General features: G+C 47.9%; 1 protein-coding gene across 1 annotated transcript in view; it reads right to left on the bottom strand.

Moving 5' to 3' along the window:
* Positions 1–3,332: 3,332 nt before the first annotated feature.
* The window catches only part of LOC144130144 (cubilin-like), a 107,948-nt gene continuing 89,764 nt past the window's right edge, over positions 3,333–21,516 (bottom strand). The window contains exons 8-11 of the mRNA XM_077664159.1: positions 19,213–19,372; positions 19,037–19,150; positions 6,529–6,753; positions 3,333–4,015 (exon numbers count right to left, since the gene is read on the bottom strand). Of these exons, the coding sequence (XP_077520285.1) occupies positions 3,906–4,015; positions 6,529–6,753; positions 19,037–19,150; positions 19,213–19,372 (609 nt within the window). The 3' untranslated portion in view covers positions 3,333–3,905. The remainder of the gene's footprint in view (positions 4,016–6,528; positions 6,754–19,036; positions 19,151–19,212; positions 19,373–21,516) is intronic.

Here is a 21,516-nt window from a genome sequence, read left to right as displayed (position 1 = left end):
AGTGAGTTTGTTTGTACACAACGCCGATAGAGTCAACCGTCGTGCCGTGTTGAGTTTTGCTGCCTAATAGAATGTTTAGGTCTTCTCCCCTGGAAAGAGTACGGCAGAATACGGACAAGGAAGCCATGTGGGCTAGTTGGTTGTAGATTTGGTTTGAATAACGCGCTACGCACTAACAAAACGACTACTGGAACGTTGGACACAGGCCAAGCGCGCACTAACAACTGAGATTTATTCTGGTACGAGGGTACATAAATACATTCCACGAACATGCTGAAACAATCAATTCATTGCCAACGGCTGTGTCGCACGCTCCTTCGTTTCTTGATTAGATGCACCTCCTTCGTTGATAACAACACCGAGGGTGTGCTTGCGCACTCGTCTTCACCGGCCTCCAATATCTCAAAGGCTTCTTTTATTTCCCTTTCTTTCTTGGAGGTCGGTGAAGACGAGTGCGTAAGCACACCCTCGGTGTTGTTATCAAGTGAGGAGGTGCATCTAATCAAGCAACGAAGGAGCGTGCGACACAGCCATTGGAAATGAATTAATTGTTTCAGCATGTTCGTGGAATGTATTTATGTACCCTCGTACCAGAATAAATCTCAGTTGTTAGTGCGCGCTTGTTCTGTGTCCGCCGTTCCAGTTGTCGTGTTGTTAGTGTGTAGCGCGTTATTCAAACCAAAAGAATACGGACGTTTCCTCCGTTATTGGACGGAAGTGCAATCTTTCGCTCCGTATTTTTCAAAATAGAAATGGTTTCATTTTTTAAACGTAGTCAGTTTTCGTAAAAGTTACGGAATTTTTTTAGACCGCAACTCAAACAATGGTCTCGCTGGAACCTATGGAGGTCGCAGGCTCGAGCAACCACTGCATCATCAGATTCCGTTATCAGACATCGTAACGAAGAAAATTTTCGCTCTCTAAAAGTACAGGCGCTGAACGACCGTGCAGAACCAGCCAGTTGAGAAGCTTCCATCTGTCGTCTTTCGTTCCTCAACTGTTCACCAGAGGGTAGAAAGCACGAGCACAAGCTGTTGTTTGGGACGAGATTTCGCGATACACCGAATGTACGCCATTCTACATGAGGATTGCTTATGTAAATTTTGATATCAATATTTGCTGGTAGTCAAAACAAAATGTTGGGCGTCACTGCGAGGGTAGTCTGTGAATAAAAAGGGGACGCAAATTTGCTGCTTCCAGCCAGCGCTCGACCATTCCATGTCTCTCATTTTCTGAGAACTGTCGCGACAGTATACTACAAAATATTTCGGATAATAGGCTACTTACGATGACCGAGGATTGCCGGGGTGGAAACGAGATGACTGAGACGTTTCCTTTTGTCGAAAAACATTGGACATTTGCGGCACATTGTTCCAGCTGTATAAAATTACGTCATTCCGCTGGACAGCTGCCGCATTTCTCTTGACACATAACGAGGTGCGAGTCTAGTTGTCTGGAGGCCGCGTCTTTTGTCACGGAGTATCGCGACAAATGCTGCACGATACAAAGGCTTCAACTAAAGGAGGTAGCGCGGAGGAATCTTTAATGCTAAGACCAGATATCTTTTTTGATAAAATGTATGCTTCCACCTCGCACGGAGGGCAACCAAGTCGAGTCCTAGTGTTTCTCCTCCGCTCTCTTCTACTGGGAGGAGTGACTACAACAACGACTGCCAGCACTGTATTTAATGAATGAACATGGATAGACGACGTGGAGGGCAGGAGCTGTTATTTGCAATAGTAGGGAAAACAAATGTGTGGAACAGACGAGAAGAGGCATCTTGAAAAGGTCGCATTGCAGAGTCACACGGGGAAAATACCGCTGTCAGCACGCTAATACATGAACGCTCGATTGCGCGTCCTGCGTTGGCATTACAGCCCCTCAGCGCTGAGTGCAAGACCATTCTGCACGGTGCGTTTGGAGCAAGCTCGTGCACTGCCCTAGTGTTGCCTTAGACCCAGCGGCGCTAACCTCAGTGGAAGACAGGCAGGCGCTCGAGCGTTCGTGTTGAGCTTGCTGACAGTGGTTCATAACCACATAGATTTCCTTTGCGACGTCTGCACCTTTGTCTAAGCGAGGCAAAAGATGCCTAACTTTAATTATCAATAATGCCAAAACATTCTTTTACCACCAAACAGTAATCATTGGGAAAAATGTACACGTGTCCATGAAAGATGCGAGAAACATATTTCTCGATGGGTATGAATAGTTTTTAATGTGTGCTGTTATGCCTTATAACGCCTTTCTAGCCATTTTCAAACTGTTCACTCACACCTTTTAGCCGACCAACATCTTCTGGGAAATAAACTGAATTATCTCCAGTCGGCTCCATTCCGATTTCTCAAATTCAGTCTTAGTGTGAAGGCACTACTCAACACGGTTCCGACCAAGAATATTCTGCGAAGCTTGACCTTGAGAGTGATCTTACGTTGAGGTTGACCTTACTTCCATCTATGCGCCTTTGCGCACAGATGGAAGAAAGCGCGCGAAAGGAAACGCGTTCAATCCCGCTTTCAGGTGCGAGGCGTTGGTGTCCACCTCGAAAAAAATTGCTTGCTTGATAGCAAAACCTAACATAGCAACCGCCCACCACAACCACAGTAGGCTAAATACATGCTTTCGCTTGGTTTAACCCCGTTAAAACGCTTCCACTTTTTACACTTTTTTTCGTTGTCGATACATTAGCTTGCTTAATGTGAGAGTTAGGATTTTTTGTCCATTTCTTCATAATATGGGCTTCAGAGAGTACCTTGGTGATCCTCCTCATACTACGACTTGCCTCCGTCGTTCTTGACTAGAGCCACTCCAGGACCGCCGGCAATCCCCAGGAGGGCGGGCAAGATGGTGCATGAAGTTACAAACCGAAAACCACGTAAAAAACAACGACTTGGCGTTATTTTTAACACAAGCGCTGAGTGTGAACTGAGGTTTATTTTCAGACAAAAGGAACTTATATTCACATACAAAAAACAAAACGAGTACGATACGGGCTCCTGACAATCTACAGACAAGAATTAAAGGCGTCATTTTAACACGGAGGATTACGCGTTAGAGCGCAGGTTATCCGTCAAGAAAACGGGATAACAAGAAAACAGTCAGCGCTCATGTTGTCTCGTTCTCTCGTCAATTTGTTGTTGTTTTTTTGCGCTGTTTTTCCGTTCGTAACCCTGCCTCAGCCCGTCTACAATTGTTGAGGAGAAGCTCTATAAACGCGCAATCACTCAACATTACTCGTAGTTACGATATGGATTGACTCAATTACTGCCCCCCCCCCCCCCCCCCTAACAACGCGCACTTACACATACTCCGCACAATTCAAAGCAATTCTCCTGCTCAGCTCTACCGCTACGGATTCCGCTTTTGGCCCTCCGGGTATGCTGGCTGTACATAGATTCCCCGCTTCCCCAAACATCCTCCGCGTGCCGGGCTGACGTCGTCCCAACGTGACCACCACTATATACAGCTTCACTGTAGAAACATTACCTTCTTCTCCTCCGTCTACTGTGGAGACGAGTCAGAGTCGTACTTGACTGGACTCCACAGCTTCGCGGTAAGTCCTTTTTGTTTTGACTGGTCATGTTAGAACTGCTGTCAGCTCTCAGAAGGTTGGATTATTGTTGTCGCGACTTATAGAGCATCTCTAAAGGTTATGAGTAACTGCACATCCACGAAAATCTTTTGTCCTAGCGCAAGAGCTCCTTATCTTTTACTTTTAGTGCGGTATTTTATTTGTTCTAATTTTATTTCAGCCTGTGGCAAATTTGCAGAGGAGGTCCGGATCATGAGATTTTAGGTGACGGCGCCGACACCACAGCGCAGGCCATGAACCATGCGTGTTCCCACCACGGAGGGCACGTAAAAGGCGCGCTCCCATCGTACAGTTGTGCACATGCGGCGCAGCATCTTCAGCTGGGCGTCTGGTCAATCTCCTCCCAAACCACGGCCGCGCCAACCCTTGGCTTGCCGGCAACCTCTCGCTTCGTCGGCTCCGTCGACGGCTCCGCTTTGCTGCACGCTGTGGAAGCAACGGAAATGCGAGGAATTTGCCTTGATAAACGGCTCGAAGCGTGTGCAATACCCAAACTGGACTTTTAAATTTTTTTACGGGATGGCGCTCACCAACGACAAACAACTCGAAGCTCCCTGATTTTTTTTTTCAAAAATTTATGGTGCTTTACCAGACTCTCGATTCTAATTTCCTTCAATATTGTAGCGAAAAAAGTTCGCGATCATGTGACACCCCTTTTAATTTTCCAGACGAGTAAAAAACCAGGCCTCATTCACGATTATTTAAAAATAACTTCTATTATTTCTTAGCTCAAACTGCTTTCCAGCAGAAAACATTTCGTATTTTAGAAGAGTTATTTTTACTACTTACGTTTGTCAAGGACACTGTATCACATAGCATCAATGCGCCTCAATTGATACCTATACCTTCGATCCGTTATGTACGTGCCAGTATAGCCGCCATAGAAGTGGGACCGCCCAGGAAAGTACCATTTGCATAACATTTGGGTGCCACCTGCTTGATGCAGAATGTTCCAAATGGTGAAAAATAATTGGCAGGTTCCTGAGGATAAAATTACTAACTAAGATTAACCTAAAAAATATGTCTGGGCTTCGCACAGACGACCTTTCCACCCCCAACCATGCATTCCGAGGATCTTCAGAAAGCCATTACAGCCGAACCGTTTGTCGCAGAGGGTTCCGGATGGTATCAAATGATTCATCGTCTTGTGATACACACGGCAATATACCGCATATAATGAAGGTGGATGAAAATCGCAATAGTATAGTGAAAAATCAGTGTGATAAATGGCGCTGCTTGAATCGTTTGGATTTGGCCTTATCCGCTTTGGCTGAGCCCATCGATGTAATAACTTGAAGCTTCTTAGCTAACGCTTTTAAGTCGAACACTGATGCAGTGTTGGCAGAGAATTTTAGCGTCTTTATATTAGCCGAAAATGAGCAATTTTTCCAGATACTCAGAAAACGTACGCGACATTTAGGAAGCGCTTGTTGAATTGTCTGCGGAATGTACTACTGTTTGGTAAAAAATGTTTGAACGCGAATAGAACAGCATAAGGTAAATTCCTAAATTGCAAAACGTGCTATTTACCGCGCATTCAGCCCTAAGTTCTATACTGTGGTGGTCCAAGAAAAATACAGAAAATGCCGCTATTTGCACAACTAATACGATATTAACTACGCTCAGTAATTTTCATCCCAGTAACTTTTGGTAGGTGCATCGCAGCTAGCATGAGAAGTGGCGCCCTGGAGAATAAACTCCTAGCTGTAAGTTACACAGGCAGGAAAGCACGACCAGGTTTGCTATACAAATGAGTGAACCTGCATTTTTCCACAGTCATGCTGTACATTCAATTCGGAGCTTCCCTTAATCGGGAAAGAAGCAACACGTAGCTCTCAGCGCCCACTTGAAAACGGCGCCTCTCATCAACTAGGGGGGATGGCGTTCAAGTTTAAAAAACTAGCCCGTTTAAAGTTGCTGAGCGTGATTGCAATGGCATTTGCCCCGTACATATAAGGAACTACATTTTGTATTTGTGCGAACGCAGTATTCTGATTGGTAAACACCTAGCAAGATCTTGTGATGTTTGTGGAATTGTGCCATCAGTGCCGATGATGGCTGCATCGTTTAGTCCTAGCGCACCCGACTGACTGACATACTCCCACCGCCTCGCCGGCGCGCTCCGCCGTCCCCGTTCCCGACGCGCGAGAGCCGTCGGGAGCAAACGCGCGGCGGCGACAGAGGTGCGCTGCTCATGCCCTGTATTTCCATGCCCTTGCCTTTGGTGCGGTGTTGAACCAATTACTTTCGCTCGCCCTACTCGGTTTGGGCACGCTAAAACCCTACCATTTAAGACATGAAAAAGGGCATGATAAGCCAACAGTAGAAAGCCGCCAGCAAAGTAGCAAGACAAGCCAACGTTCATACAATGCCGCTTTCGCACGTTTATAGAGTTCAGGCAAAAAATCTGTGATTTTTGTGTATTTAGATCGCCACAGCATAAAAGTTGAGGTTGAATACGGGGCAAGTCGCACTTATTTTTTTCCGTAACTTATTCTGTCCTATTCGAGTTGAAACATTTTTTTTTTTGAAGTAGTACATGTCAAAGGATGCCGATGAAGCGAGGAATGTAGAGAAGATTTTCTGAAAATATTGTCACAATGATATTTTCTCAGCCCAAGATAAAGAAATAAATATTTAATTTATTTCCTACTCGCAGTTACTTATTGGCTGACACTAAAGTGTGATGGTTCTACATTGTCCGCGAAAATTTCGGAGAACTGAAAAAAAAAGAGAACTAATTTTGGGGGCAATTTTTAAACACGTCCTAGCTTTTCATTCCTCTGAAATTCAAAGACGTCGCACATGAGGAGAATTTTCTTTTTCCCAAATATATTGGGAGAAATCACTTTCGATTGCGCGATAATGCTGTTTCGGGGCAGACGGCGGCCTCAGCCCGAAGAGCCACACATCGCTTGCTGGGCTCGTGTCGCACTCACTGTCGGCGGCTGGCACGGACATGTAGACGAACTTGACGACCCCGCCGCAGATGCGCAGCGCCAGGGCATCCTCGCTGGAGAGGAAGGCGCGCGACTCGGCGCGGCTCAGCACGGCCACCACGGGCGACGTGGGCTGCGTGCCGTCCGTGACCGTCAGCGCGCTCGTGGTGCAGTACTTGCTCTTGCTGAACCGCAGCTCCGTCACGAACAGTGCGAGCCGCTCGCCTGCAGAGAGGCTGCACCTGGTGAGGGCCGCTGCTTATTCGCAGCTATACACGGAGCGCAGCGCGGCCTTACGCCTGTTCGCGCCTTTTCGGCGAGCCGTAGTGCAACAGACAGAAAAGTTTGGAATCCCTACATCGACGACACTCGTTAGCATATTACGCGATTACTAGCTATGATAATGGCGCCAATGTCACGTCGCACAAGTATACAGTCGTACACTCACTCACTCCTCGAAATGCACTTTTCTGCCCGCTTAATCACTGCTCCCTGAATTATTGCATCTCTAATCAGGCACATACTCATTAGCATACATTCTTAAGCTTGTACAGTATGCGACTTAGGACCACACAACATAGATATAAAAGACCGAGAACGTGCCGGCGTGGCACGGGTTCGATCGCTCACGGATTACCTTTTAGTAGCATTCCTCTACATTGCGTAATTACATGTCCTAATCATATTTAAGTCATCTTGTTACCATGTAATCACAATTTGTTCAATGTTTCAATCATTTTTCAACTCCGCCGCTCTACGAGTGGCGTCAAACATTTTAGACCAATCCGGAGTTTGACGCCGGACGTCGCACCTTCCGCTCAACGGGAGCATCCCAGATGTCGCCTTAAAATGTGAAGCACACAATTTGTTAGCCACGCGGCTTTGTTGAAAAAGATTCCTGGCCGTGCACTTGAATAAATAGTGTATACAGTCGGCCTAGCGTGTTTTCAAACCAAGTTTCTCAAAATTGTGTTTGTTCTGAGCTGCGTGTCGAATATATCATCATCATCATCAGCCTTACTACACCCACTGCAGGGCAAAGGCCTCTCCCATGTCTCTCCAATTAACCCTATCCTTTGCCAGCTGCATCCACCCTTTGCCTGCAAACTTCTTAATCTCATCCGCCCACCTATCTATATGATGGGGCTGAAATTCTGACTAAGGGCGGCGGAATTCGTCGTTCCGGTTGATTCTCGCCGCGCTCACGCTGGGCTTCTGCTTTCTGGCGCTGAACTCGAGTTCCAGTGAGCGGAGGGAGCTGGGTCGCACTCTGCGCCACTCTTACTAGGTTGCTATCGCGGCGCTCTGCGACGCTGCAAATTCTGCGACTGGAGATGGGCCCTCGGTCAGGCCGCAGACGCGTATTTTTAGTCGCATCGTCGGTGTGTTCGCTCTGCGAGTGACCAATTGGGAGCTCCGAGACGGCGTGCGACGTGCGGTCACGTGGGAGTTGTTGCCGCGTGGGGAAGCGAAAGTGTTTATTCTAATGAAAACACGCAAAATATTGCCTTGCATCTAAATATACGCTGGTCGTAACACCATCAATACCTTACTTGTAGCGTTTCTTTCGCGTTTAATCATGGGCTGCTTGTGCGAACATCAAGTAACCATGCGTGTCCCTCCGACCAAATTCACTGAGTACGCGTTGCGTGTAAAAGCACTGACCGAAAATCGCACTGTGGCGCCACCGATTAGGCCAACTACTTTCGTTCTGGTCTCAGCATGTGAAAAAAGCCCACTAGACGTCGCTAAATGGCTCCCGACGAAATATCCTAGAGTCCAGCAGATCCTCCCAATCACCCCCGTCCCCGGCGACGTCTCAGCAACCAGTAGAGACAATTAAACAATGAACAACTGATTCATTCGTCTCTGCAAGGTTGTGCACACTTTCGAATGGAATTTTGTTCTTGTAAACATTTAACTCTTCCTTTTATCCGCTCCTTTTTCTGTGGCTTTCGACGTGCTTTTCTCAATAATTTTTGTACTGCATTTTCGTTTATATTACTATTCCCAATGCCTCCGACAGGCTGTGATGCCTGTATTACGCCGAAGCATTTACTGCATCAATACAACGCGGAAGCTTGTTTTGAGCGAACGTAGCTTCGAGAGCTACTCGAGGATACTTTTTTATCCCACGTAGTGACTTTGTTGGCATTATGTGGGCCAAGCCAAAACTTGGGATCGCTAAGCCTCGCAAGCACTTCGGCACTGGGCCCAGCGGCCCGGAGTTCGTCGCTGCGTTCGGCTTGACCGCGAGCAGCTAATCCGCTACGGCTTCGACGATGGATGTGGACCACACCCACGGCTACGACCCCGAGTCTGCAGGATTCGGAAGTGTTCCGAGCAGCAGCAAACAAGGCGAGACGAACTTTGATAATTCACAGCCAGAACCTGGATGGAAGACGATATACCTCAGGGCAGGACAGCGTGCACAAGTGCACTCGACTCCGGAGGCTTACGAAGATGACCAGAAGTCACCAGCGGCGGATCCCACGAGCTGCAAAAGGGCCCGAAGACTGCCTGACCTCGACAAGTATGAATTTAATGTGGTTATCAAGACCGTTTGAACCTAAAAATGTGGGGCGGGAGTTTACACCCACTTAACCTCGCGTTCGAAAACGCGTTACGTGGTAAGGCGCTCCGCGCCAAACCTTACATCAGAGTTATCGAATAGCAAAACGACATTTTCGCGGCAACTTCCTATGTCGAAGACGCCTCAGTACTTGCGAAGATCGATCACATCAACCTACGACGGAAAAGTGCAACCTCAAAGCCTACGTGAGAACACCGCAGGACTCATGCAAGGGGGTGGTGCACGGGATTGATGCCAGTGCAACGGATAGAGACCTAGAGAAAGACTTTTTCCTCGGAAATGCACAAAATACTAGGCGTGCGACGGCTGGGAAGATCCAGCTCGGCAGTGATAATATTCGGTGGATACAAAGTCTCTTTCTTTGCTACCTACGGGTGGATCGAACATAAATGTTTTCTTTATAGCAAAACTAGGCCGTTTTGCGTAACGTGCGACAGGGAAGGGCATAGACAGGACGTCTGCCCCGGCCCAGCTGAATCGAAATGTAACTCGTGCGGCAAGCTGAATCCCGGGGAAGCTCACGATTGCACCCCAACTTGTGCGCCATGCTAAGGGAGTCACCACATCTACACGAGGGAATGCAAAGCAAAGTCTCTGGATCCGATCAATAAGCCTAAGAAACTTCAACATCTCGGTTGTAACGTGATGTGTGTCGAACTAAGGAACGGAGGCAACTGCATGGTGGCTGGAACAAGAAGAACGCGTAGGGTTTATTGGTACGCCTTTATATAGGTGATGGGGGTGTGGCACTAACAATGCCAAGCGGACAGCTTACGGGCGCGACATGATAAGGCAGTCAGTGCGCTCTAATGATAAGCCAGATAGTGCACGCCCGATACATTCCCTGAGGGGTAATGAGAACAAAGTTCAGGATATTTGATTAAATTCAGCATCGTAATGGAGTCGTTGCGGTGGCTTGGCTGTACGAGCCGACCTTCTTGGGGCCGGTGTTGGCTCAGGAGAAGCTGTCGGCATGTGGCGCACAGCACTTGAGGACGCTGCGCTGTGGATGGCGGGCTGTTGCTCGAGCGAGTGAGCAGCTGATAGCACTGTGGCAGCAGGCGGGATGTCTGGAGCAGTTGGGCCGGGTCGACAGGTTCATGCTCGAGCGAATCACTATCGTCGTCACTAATGTCTGTTGCACACCTCTCACGGGTTTGCAGAAGATGTCGTCTGTTGCGCCTAAAGTCCCGACGATCCTCGGCTTCCACTTCGTAGGACCTCGGAGCAGTAGTGGCGACGACTGTACCTTTTTTGACCATTATTTGTCCCCGAACCTCACGACTGATTCTTTAGCCAGAGGTGGTAGAGGCTTTTCGCTTCTTTTCTGAATGTGCTTCTTCACCGCAGTTGTCGGCACACCAGCAAAATCTAGAAGATTAGCTCTCAGGCATCTGCTTTGAAGAATTTCCCCTGGTGACCGGCTGTCTTCCAGCGGCGTACAGCGGTAGGCTAGCAGACCTAACCAGAAATCTTCCCGTGAGCGTTCACTTTTTTTTTCAGGATACGCTTCACAACCTGGACACCCTTCTCTGCCAATCCATTGGATTGTGGGTAGTGAGGACCGAATGTGATGTGAACGACGTCGTATTTTCTTGCACACTGGGGCCCATTATCGGTGCACACTTCAAGCGGTACGCCGTACCTCGCGAACATAGCACTCAGTGCCACGATTGCCGTCCTTGTCATAGTATCCGCAAGTTTCTCGACTTCTGGAAAGTTGGAAAGCGCATCAAACGCCACGATGTACGAGCTTCCTCGAAATGAAAAAATTATCTACGCCAACTCGATACCACGCACATCCAGGGACTGAGCGTATCAGGAGTGCTTCTTGAGGTTGCTTGTATGCAAATTCGCGACCAGTGGGGCAGCTCTGGAACAAAACCGTGATGTCACTGCTGAGACCGGACCAAAAAACAATACGACGAGCCCTTTCTTTGCATTTCTGCAGTCCCAGGTGCCCAGCATGAATTGTAGCCAAAATATCACGCCGCATGCTTTTTGGTATGACCACTTTCGTGCCTTTTAACGCAATACCATCTACGACGGAAAGATCAGACAAAAATGGCTTTAGTTCCCCTTCGATGTTCTCGCCGGTTAACAGCCAAGAGATGACTGCCTGCAGGTATCCGTCCTGAGCCGTTGCATTTACCAGCTTTTGACGTGTTGCATCCGTGACCATGTAGCTCAGAACAGTAACTGCGTGTAGTACTTCCACGCCGTCCGTGGCGCCAGTGCAGTCGTCTTGAGCAACCGGAGACGATCGTGACAGCATGTCTGCCAAGATGAGGTGATTTCACGGGACATACTGCAATACAAAGTTGTACTTGAGAAGTTTGAAAAAGGACCTGTTGGAGGCGGAGAGGCATGTCACATATTCCTTTTGCAGCTATGGACAAGAGAGATTTGTGGTCCGTCTCGATGAGAATCTTTTGTCCGTAAACGAACTGATAAAACTTATGGCAGCCAAATGAAATGCTGAGCGCCTCTTTTTCAATTTGTGCATAACGCTGCTCAGCTTGCGTTAGCACACGAGATGCATATGCCACGGGCCGCCATTGGCCGTTGTGACACTGCAACAGCGCTGCACCTATGCCGTCTTTTGAAGCATCCCAAGTGATCTTCGATTCTTTTCGGGGATCAAAAATGGCTAGTACAGGCGTCGTGCTCAGAATCTGTACGACACATTTCCACTTCTTCATGTGGTTTTCAGTCCACTCGAACTCGGAATGCGGTTTGATAAGCGCTCGCAGTGCCGCAGTTTGCTCAGACAGGCGCGAAACGTATTTACCAAAATAGTTCAGCACATCGAGCATGCGTTGAACATCGGATTTGGTCTCGGCCACGTGCGTTTGCAGCAAACTTTTAACAAGTTTCGGGTTTGGCGAGATGCCCTGTGTGTGATGATATCACCTAGGAACGGCACTTCAATGACGCCAAACTTGCATTTTTCTCCATTGAACGTTAGTCCAGCTTTGCCAGCAGCTTTAATGACTGCCACTAGTCGTTGATCATGTTCTTGTTTGGTTGCGCCCCAGACCAAAATATCGTCGATGTACACATGTACGCCCGGAAAGCCATCGAAGATTTCGCTCATCTGTTTTCGAAACACTTCGAGAGCCGATGAAATGCCGAACGGCAATTGCAGATAACGGTATCTTCCAAAGGGGGTAGCAAAAGTGCATATTTTGGACGTCTTCTTGTCAAGTGGTATCTGGTGAAAACCAGAATTAGCGTCCAAACAGCTAAAATAGGCTGCGCCGCCCTATTCTCCTTCCATTTCCTCACGCTATGGGAGCTGGTAATGCTGTCTTTTTACGTGCTCGTTTATTTTTCTTGTGTCCATGCAAGCCCTAAGTTTTCCTTCCTTTTTCTTGACCAAGACCAAGGGGCTCACCCAGTCTGAGGGGTCATCCTCTTTCACGATGATTCCTTCACGCTCCATTCTTCGCAGCTCCTCCCGAAGTGGCTGTCGCAGGGACAGTGGAACCCGCCGGGCTGGTTGGACGACTGGCACCGCAGACGGTTGCATGACCATGCTGTAGGGTCGCTTCAGGCAGTCTAACCCCTGGAAGACATGTCTGAAATTCTTAATTGCTTCGTATTCCGAAGCACTTACAGTGGTCACCGTGCGCTGGACAAGTCCTAAGGCTTCGCTTGCTTCCGGTACAAGTATGACTTGACGGTCATTCTTTACGACGAAGAACTTCACGGTGATGGAAACGTTACCAAAACTTACTTCCTGTGTCGTCGTCCCGAAAGTGAGTTATGACGCCTCCGGTGTAAGCTCGCAGCACGGCACTTGTAGGCTGTAACTTTTCAGTCTCTCGAAGCTTGCGGTAAACAGAGAACGGTAGCAGGCAGGCCTGCGACCCGGTGTCTACTTTGAAAAAATATTTCTTCCAGCAAATTTAGCTTTGACTACCTTTACGTAGTCTTTGGTGCTTACTTCGCCAGTTCCAACTTCTAGAATGTCAAAGTCATTGTCACTGCTGTCTTTGCTCACTTGGCCAACTTTAGACGTTTCTTTACAGCACAACGCGAAGTGGTACAGCTTGCGACATTCATTACACCTTTTCCCATACGCTGGGAACTATCTGGGCCTATGCCGTCGATTGCACTTTTTGAAACGGTACTGCTTACTGCACTCCTCACTACTTTTGCTTCGCGATGGTGGCGCGTGCATTGAAACAGCATCGACGCGGTCGTCCGCAGCTTTCCAGACCTCGTTTCGTTGTGCCACAGATTCTGCCACCTTGCACAGTTCTTCAGCTTTCTGCAATTCTTTCTGCAATAGGCATTGTTGGCGGTCCGTCGGTTTTCTATATACACCGGTGGTGAGCCTTCGTTAACCGAAATCTCAACATCTAGAAAGTTAATTGTGGTGTTTGAGTACGTGTAAGTGAAAGATATGTTGGGGTGGACGAGGTCGAAGTTTTAAATAAAGCGTATGTGTTCTTGCTCTGTGTCAGTCCATATTAAAAAGATGTCATCCAAGTAGCGTTGGTATAGGGTGGTTTTAATGGGGCAATCTTTCAGAAATTTGAATTCAATATTATGCATGAAGATATTGGCGTAGGTGGGTGCCATCCTTGTACCCATAGCTGTGCCATTAATTTGCAATTAGTGTTCATTGTTAAATTCGAAGTTGTTATATTCGAGTACGATTTTCGCCAGTATTTCTAAAACACGTGGGGTAGGGGATTCCTCCTTTCTGTTTAATTCATACGCTTCGATCAGACATTTGATGCCATCGGAATGAGGAATGTTTTTGTAGAGAGAGACTACATCTAGTGTTGCCAGGAAGGCTCCTTCCGGGAGTTTGAGACTTGATATTGCGCGAAGGAAATGGTTTGTGTCCCGTATGTAGGATGCGTGTGTTGTTGGAATATGTCTAATTACTGTGTCAATGTAACTGTAAATTGGATCCATAATCGTGCCGATGCCGGATACTATAGGGCGTATTCCTTTTGTGGATTTTCGTAACATGTAGAATCGGCCTGGCGACGGGTGTGGTGCGGTGAGGGCTTTAGATAATCGTAGGGATATGTCCCCATTCTTCGCAAGTTGATCCAGAGTCTCCGCTACAAAATGTTGGTATTGCGGAGTTGGGTCTGCTTCAAGACGTTGATAGAAGTCAATGTTAGAGAGTTGTCTCACGCCTTCTTCAATGTATTTTTCGCTGTCCATGACAACTATACCACCTCCTTATCCGCTGGCTTTATGATTATATCTGTCCTTCTGCTTGAGAGCCTTCAATACATCCCGTTCGTTTTTAGACAAGTTCTGCCTCCCTGGAGTGTGGTTCCTGTAGGCGTAAATTATGTCCTCCTGGACGGCGTTAATTTACATGTCCAAGTGTTTGTCTCTTCCTATATAAGGAGTCCGGTGGTTAGTAACGACGAATTCCCTGATATCCGCGGTAACCCATGCCCAATGAAAAAAGTATTCCCGGAACCGCAACATTCGTGCAAAGTTGTCCAAATCTTTTAACACCGAGAATTCGTTGTATTTACCGGTGGTCCGGCAAAATTTAAGGCCTCAAGAGAGAGGACGGATATTTCCTCCGTCGTTAAGGCCCTGGTTGATAGATTAATAAATATTATGCTGGAAAGCAAAGTCGGCGCTTGGGACCGCAGGATTAGTGTTAATAGATGCTGTCATTTCAGATCGTTCTACGCGTGTTTCTTGCCAGCGACATCTTTTTCAAGCTCACAAAAATTTCTTTATCCCCCACCCCATCCCACCCCTATCTTCCCAGTTCGATTACCTTGCCGAGCGGGGTGCAATTGAAGAACCCTTGCCTAAGTGCTCCCGCCACTCAAATCTACCTCCCACACGACATTTGCCTTAACTAGGATGTTTTGCCACCTTTTCCTTTTTCTTTTGTTTGTGTTTGGGTGTTTTCAGGCACAGTGCACGTGTGTCTATAGTTAAGCTCACGGCGCCGCTGATTCTGCCTTGACTCGGGCAGCCGAAGAGGTTCCAGATGATGGAAGTCTCCTGTCATGTCTGCATTTTATTCTGTTTATTTGTTTATTCTTTATGATCGCGCACGCGAGCGCACGCATCTCTAATTTTTATATGTTGGGTCATTCCGCCACCGTCTGTTTCTGCACATCTTACTCGCTTAAATGCTCCCCCCCCCCCCCTTATCATTCAGCCCCCCCACGACAATTGCCCGAACTCGGATGTTTTGCCATTGTGTGTCTGGGTGTTTTCATGCACAGTGCACGTGTGTCTAGTTAAGCTCACGGCGCCGCTGATTCAGACTTGACTCTGGCTGACGAAGAGGTTCCAGATGACGGAAGTCTCCGGCCCTGTCTGCCTTTTATTCTGTTTATTTGTTTGCTCTTTATGGCCGGGGCACGCGAGTGCACGCGTCTCTAATTTTTATCTCTTGGACGATGCCGCCACCGTCTGTTTCTGTGCACCTTACACGCCGCCGCTCTGTTGCCTTGAGGGGTGACCATTATCCCCTCCCGCTCCTCGTTTTTCTTTCTTTTTTTCTCGTCCCGGGTCGGCTCCCCGCGGCTGCGGGGTGGGCGGCGGGGGACAGCGCATTTTTCGTTTTTATTTTTCTTTCCTTCTTTCCCTTTCTCTCTCTCTCTCTCTCTCTCTCTCTCTTCAAGTATTCTTTCCTGTGTGCCCATCATCATTCCACCCTCCGTTTGTTTCTTTTGTTCATGTGCCGTACATGTGCGCCAATGCAAACTCCTTAAGAAGAGGAAGAAGATCGCTGTAACTGCAGTCTTGAGAAAGGACAGGCTCTGTCCGAAACGTTGACTCAAAATTATATATATATATATATATATATATATATATATATATATATATATATATATATATATATATATATATATATATATATATATATATATATATTAGAAAATTACTTATAAAGCAGCAGAAAAAACAGCCATGCCGCCGGTGGGATCCGAACCCACGACCTCCGAATATCGCCTCCGGTGCTCTCACCAACTGAGCTACGGCGACGGCTGTCCAATCTGCTGCTCTCATGGCTATTTATGTTTACTGGGTGCAAGCCTTGAGAGTGTTCACCAGCGTCACCCTCGTCTTTATAAGTAATTTTCTTTAAGCGATTTATTAATCAAAGTAATATTATCCCACTGATAAGCACAACACATTAAAAAAATAACGTTCCCCTATGCACCTTGGTTTCGGTGACTTGGCTCCCTTCATATGTATGTATGTATGTATGTATGTATATATGTGTGTGTGCGTGCGCGCGCGCGCGCGCGCGCGCGCGTGTGTGTGTGTGTGTGTGTGTGTGTGTGTGTGTGTGTGTGTGTGTGTGTGTGTGTGTGTGTGTGTGTGTGTGTGTGTGTGTGTGTGTGTGTGTGTGTGTGTGTGTGTGTGTGTGTGTGTGTGTGTGTGTGTGTGTGTGCGCGTGCGTACGTGTGTGTGTGTGTCATTTTTTAATTTTTATTTTTTACTTTTTATTGTTTATATATTTTTAATGCTTTGTATTACGACTCCTTTACGATGTATGGTATACGATTTCTATGCTGTTGAGTACTTTTCCACTCAGAGCAGCATTCAATTTACACCAAGCCACCCTCACAATGGTCAGATAGGGAGCTGCCTAAATGCATGCTTATAATCGAGAGGAAACGCTTAAACACCCAGTCTGGCCCTTTAGCTACATTTCTAGCAAGCTCCATCTCACACATTTGTAAAGTGGAGCCGAACCTACGCTACTGAGGCGACAGACAGCTTCCACAACTATGTGACAGGCCATGCTAGAAGGGCAAATATGTGGAAGCCGTTGCCTTCCAATCACAGCTTTTAACGCACTGCAAGAAGTGGTGAAGTGAAATATACAACTCTGCTTTGTTTTCACAGTGGTGCGGAAACTGGCCTTTCAAACTCTCGGCCTCATCTCACTCTAAGCAGGAATCACAGCACACGACTGGAAGGACAAGTGGTTCTAGTTTCCCTGTCAATGTTCACGTACTACAGATTCACCTCTTAATAATCGCATCGTAATAACACAGGCTACTAAAACTGTGGCTTCCTTAAGGCGTACACTTCGGGGCTCCCATCAGCATGTCAGACTGCCGGCAAAGCTTGAAATCAGGGGGGTCTCTGGGGTCTCAGACCCCCTCCGATTTTGATGAGGGGTCTGAGACCTCCCTCGCCTTTATTACCTTTGGGTATTGGAGAATCGGAATCTGCACACAGCGATCTTTTTTTGCAACCGAGCATACACAGACCCGTCCTCCAAATTCGTGCACGCACGCACCACCGTACACTGTTCAGATCGCTTCACCGCCTTAGAACGGAGCTTCTTTTGTTGCGAAAGCCACACTACGCCAGCCAGCGAGCAATTTCGCCTCGTCGCGCACTTCAGCCGTATGCCATATGGCGTTACCGACGAACGACCTTGAGCCGCCGTTGCCTAGCAACACCGCAGCTGCGCTCCAACAGATGGCGCCGCCGCCGTCGACGCCGCTGCCGTCGCCGCTCGCTCCACCAGATGTGCTCCGGTGGGGTAGAGGGAGAGGAGGTGTCGCCTCGAGGGGGGTAAATATATATGCGCTTCGCCTCAGTGGATTCTAGCCGTTATAGAGAGCGCGAGAAGCAACAAGGAAAGAACGAAGTGAGGAAGAGACAACGCGCTCAAGAGACGGCAGAAGAACGCGCCGCACGAATCGAGAAGCGTCGTAGCGAAGATGCGGCTAGAAGAAGTCGTGCCACGTCCAGGAGTGACTCTTCAAGAGCGGAAGAGACCGGTTTGAGTTCTCGAGAGCGTCGGAATGAGACGCTGCGTAGACGACGGGCCGAGGAATAGCAGCTTTCGAAATTCAACTAGGGTTAACCAGAACTAAACTACAGCAATTTTTTGTTTTTATTTCTGTCATTTATTTTGTTTTATTTTTATTTTTTAGTCTTTAAATGTCTCCATCTGAACAGACTGTCGAGACTGTTCAGAAATGCTGCCTTTATCCACGTTTTCAAAAATGCTTTGAAGTAGTGGTTTCATAAATATTCATACGGTAGAATTACCGACGCTTCGTTTCACTGTAGAGTATTTTACATCAGATACCATCAAGCACACTGACAGAGCGTGGGGATCGCTTGTTTAAGGTCTGTGTAATAAACTGATGATTTCTCCATGCACTTTGTATATAACTATGCTTTAAACTGAGCAAAAAAACACCCTTAAATTTATTTATCCAACTTGTATAAAAATATGCGCAAAAGAGGCTGCCAGCCGCTTTCTCTCTCCCTCTCTATTACCTTCACCACCTACGCTCGAATCACTAAAGACCCCCCCCCGATGGAGCCAGACTTTAAGCCATGGCTGCCGGCATAAAAATCACTCCTCAAAACTAAGCTGGAATATGCTTCGGCCGTCTGGAACCCTCACTACAGCCTACTGCGTTTCACAGACGAACTTGAAGCTGTAGAAAACAGAGCCTCGCGAATAATTCATTTCTAATAATCATACGAAGTTACCATATTTTCTCTGAAATTAGAATCAGGCTTTCTAAGTTTTCTCTGCGCCATCGTCTTGCAAGTATTACTTGATTTATTAGTAATTTTATTTGCCACTCAGGCAAAAACCACGTATCTGGGCACCATGACCCCTCAGGTCCAGCAGCATTGGTCGCCCACTTGAAATTTCGCGCGCACTTGCCCATGCTAGCTATCGTCAACTCATTTTTTGCGACCGTTCAATTGTCTGCAACACCCCCCCCCCCCCCCTCCATGTGGCTGCCCTAACCTGCTCATCACAATTCGTGACTGCCGCAACATCTCGACACCTATCAGAACCCGCCCCTGTGCAACACCATTAACACGAGACTTGGCAGGAAGGGCTAGTGATGATTCGGACGATGCGACAACCGGCTTTCCCTGTATCGGCCATCGCCGGTGAAGGTGACCTACCTTTGGGTGCGTACACATTCCAGCTGCACTCAGACTCGTGTTCGTACAACTTGGGAAATCCGAACGACTGCGACACACCACCGGTCCGGTTGGCAATCACCACTGTCTCGCACACTGCGCACCGGACAAGACTCCTCGTTTGTGGAAGCACCACCCACCACCTGGTCAGCGCCTACCTGATCGGAAGCGTAGTCGAAAGTGCGTGCGCGGGTCGCGGCGCTCGACGTGCAGCTTGATGCGCACCTCGTTGTCGATGCCGACCACGGGCGGAGGAGGCTCGGCTGAACAGCGCCGTGGCATCAGCTGCATCTGGCTGCCCTGGCTCAAGAAGTACGCCTGCGGCCGAGTTACGCGATCCTTAATGCCACGTGGACACCTCAAGCCCGCATAATCCAGACCATGGAGCGTGCTGCCTTTTAAGGGCACACTCCTGACACACGTCGCAAAGACTGTCCAGTTTTTAGGATATATTACGCAATGCTTACAAGGAACATTCAGCAAATCAAGCTGTAAAGTCGCAATTTCTCTTCAATTTTCTTTTCATATGTGATATTTCTGGCATATGTAGACACGATGTCCTACCAACTGGCCTACAACCAAGTCCTCCTAAGTTACCCTGAAAGAAGCTGCATTCCGCAACGTTCGGGTGCATATATACGCTCTAAGAACTGGTACTCTAATGTGATACCGTGAGTATACTAATGTGAGTCTAATGTGAGTATACCGGCTACAGTACTCTCGCTAGCAGCATTCTTCCTAGCTTACGTAAGGAGCACAACCGCTCCTCACGTAAAGAGTGCAACTGCCGTTGCTGTCTCTCGACGGCAGAAGGAGTTCGAGGATGTTTGTTTTCGCCGCTTGCATAACGCAGCGCAGCTATACAAGGTATTTCAGGGAAGACTGAAATTTTCTGAAAAATAGGCTGTTTGGGGTAAAAATATGGCTTTTGCGGCATAGTATTACCAGTGTTGGCGGACACCAGTTCACCGTTGAATCGTCTTAAGTAGTGATGCTGGTTAACTAATTCTTGATAATGAACTTTTTAACTAGTAAAATTAGGCGCCTAGTTGTAATTAGAGATTTGTAGCGAGCCGTTAGTAGCAGCCATATAAGTTTTTAGAAGAAAACGTGATTATCCTCGGCCCTGTGCCTCGACAAAATTTGGCGTTTTTAACTAGTTACGTGCACTGGAAAGGTTGCTTTGCCTGCAAGCTTATCCTCGACTCAGTAGCCGTGCAACAGGGGAGTGTACTAATCCTGTGCTTTTCACGATGCAGGTGTTTACAGTCGCCCTAAACTACTTTCGCATGTCTGCCGTCGGTTCCCTGTGGATTTTCATCTCCCGTGAGACTGGGCACACATAAAAATAGTATTTTTCATCAGCCACTACCGTCACCAATGCCGCACCTGCCTTCACCACTTACAGAGTACCGCGTCTCGGAGCAGCACTGGCCAGCCCTATTACCAGGATCATCAACATCTGCGTCACCTTTAAAGACCGTGCTGTCATCGCCACCGCTCTGTTGACTCGGTAGCTATGCAATCGCGTAGTCCACTAATCTGCTTTTCACAATACAGGTGTTTACCGACGGAGTAAACCTAATTTTCGAAGCTTTACTGTCTGCCCCCTGTGAGTTTTCATCTCCCGTGACCCTAGGCACAAATAAAAATCGTATTTTCAAAGCAAAGCTTCACTGGCCTAGCGGCGCCGATTTCGCCGTGGGCTGCAGTGTGACCTTGAACGTCCTTCCAGCGCCGCTGCCATAGCACCGCATTTCGTGACTTCGCCGCGCCGCCGAGCCGAGTCTTCGCCATCGCTGCGCGGGGGGCTCCACAGCCAAAAATACCGGCTTTCATTCTGGCAGCTGCGGAGGCGGCAGTAGGGCGTGGCCTGATTCTTCGTGAATTTATACTTTTTACAGTGTCCTCAGCGCAGACTTTCTTTGCCAAGCCTAACCACCAGTAAGGATTTTCCTTCGCCATCATCACGCTATCGTGCCAACCGACAAATAAAGATTATCCATAAGGCCACACCGGCATGCCCGCCCCTCAGCTTTATCGAAGGAATCCCATAAAACAGAACCTTTCGACTGGTGTTGTGCCAGGGAACCTTCCATTATGGCAATGGTGGCGGTGGCGGCAAAGGAAGTGGCTTGATTCTTCGCGCATTTATATCTTTACTGTGACCTCAGCCGCTGACTTTCTTTGCCCTGCCAAACCTTCAGCATGGATTTCCTTCGCTATCATTTTGTCTACCCAACCAAGCGACATATAAAGATCACCCCTAAGGCCGCTCCGGAATGCCCCGCCCCTCAGCTTTATCGAAGGAATCCCATAAAACAGAACCTTTCGACTGGTGTTGTGCCAGGGAACCTTCCATTATGGCAATGGTGGCGGTGGCGGCAAAGGAAGTGGCTTGATTCTTCGCGCATTTATATTTTTACTGTGACCTCAGCCGCTGACTTTCTTTGCCCTGCCTA

Source organism: Amblyomma americanum, chromosome 1, assembly GCF_052857255.1.
Source record: "Amblyomma americanum isolate KBUSLIRL-KWMA chromosome 1, ASM5285725v1, whole genome shotgun sequence".
In the NCBI taxonomy this organism is placed as follows: domain Eukaryota; kingdom Metazoa; phylum Arthropoda; class Arachnida; order Ixodida; family Ixodidae; genus Amblyomma; species Amblyomma americanum.
The sequence above is the reverse complement of the archived record's forward strand: the minus strand, read 5'-3'. Positions and strand labels throughout refer to the sequence as shown.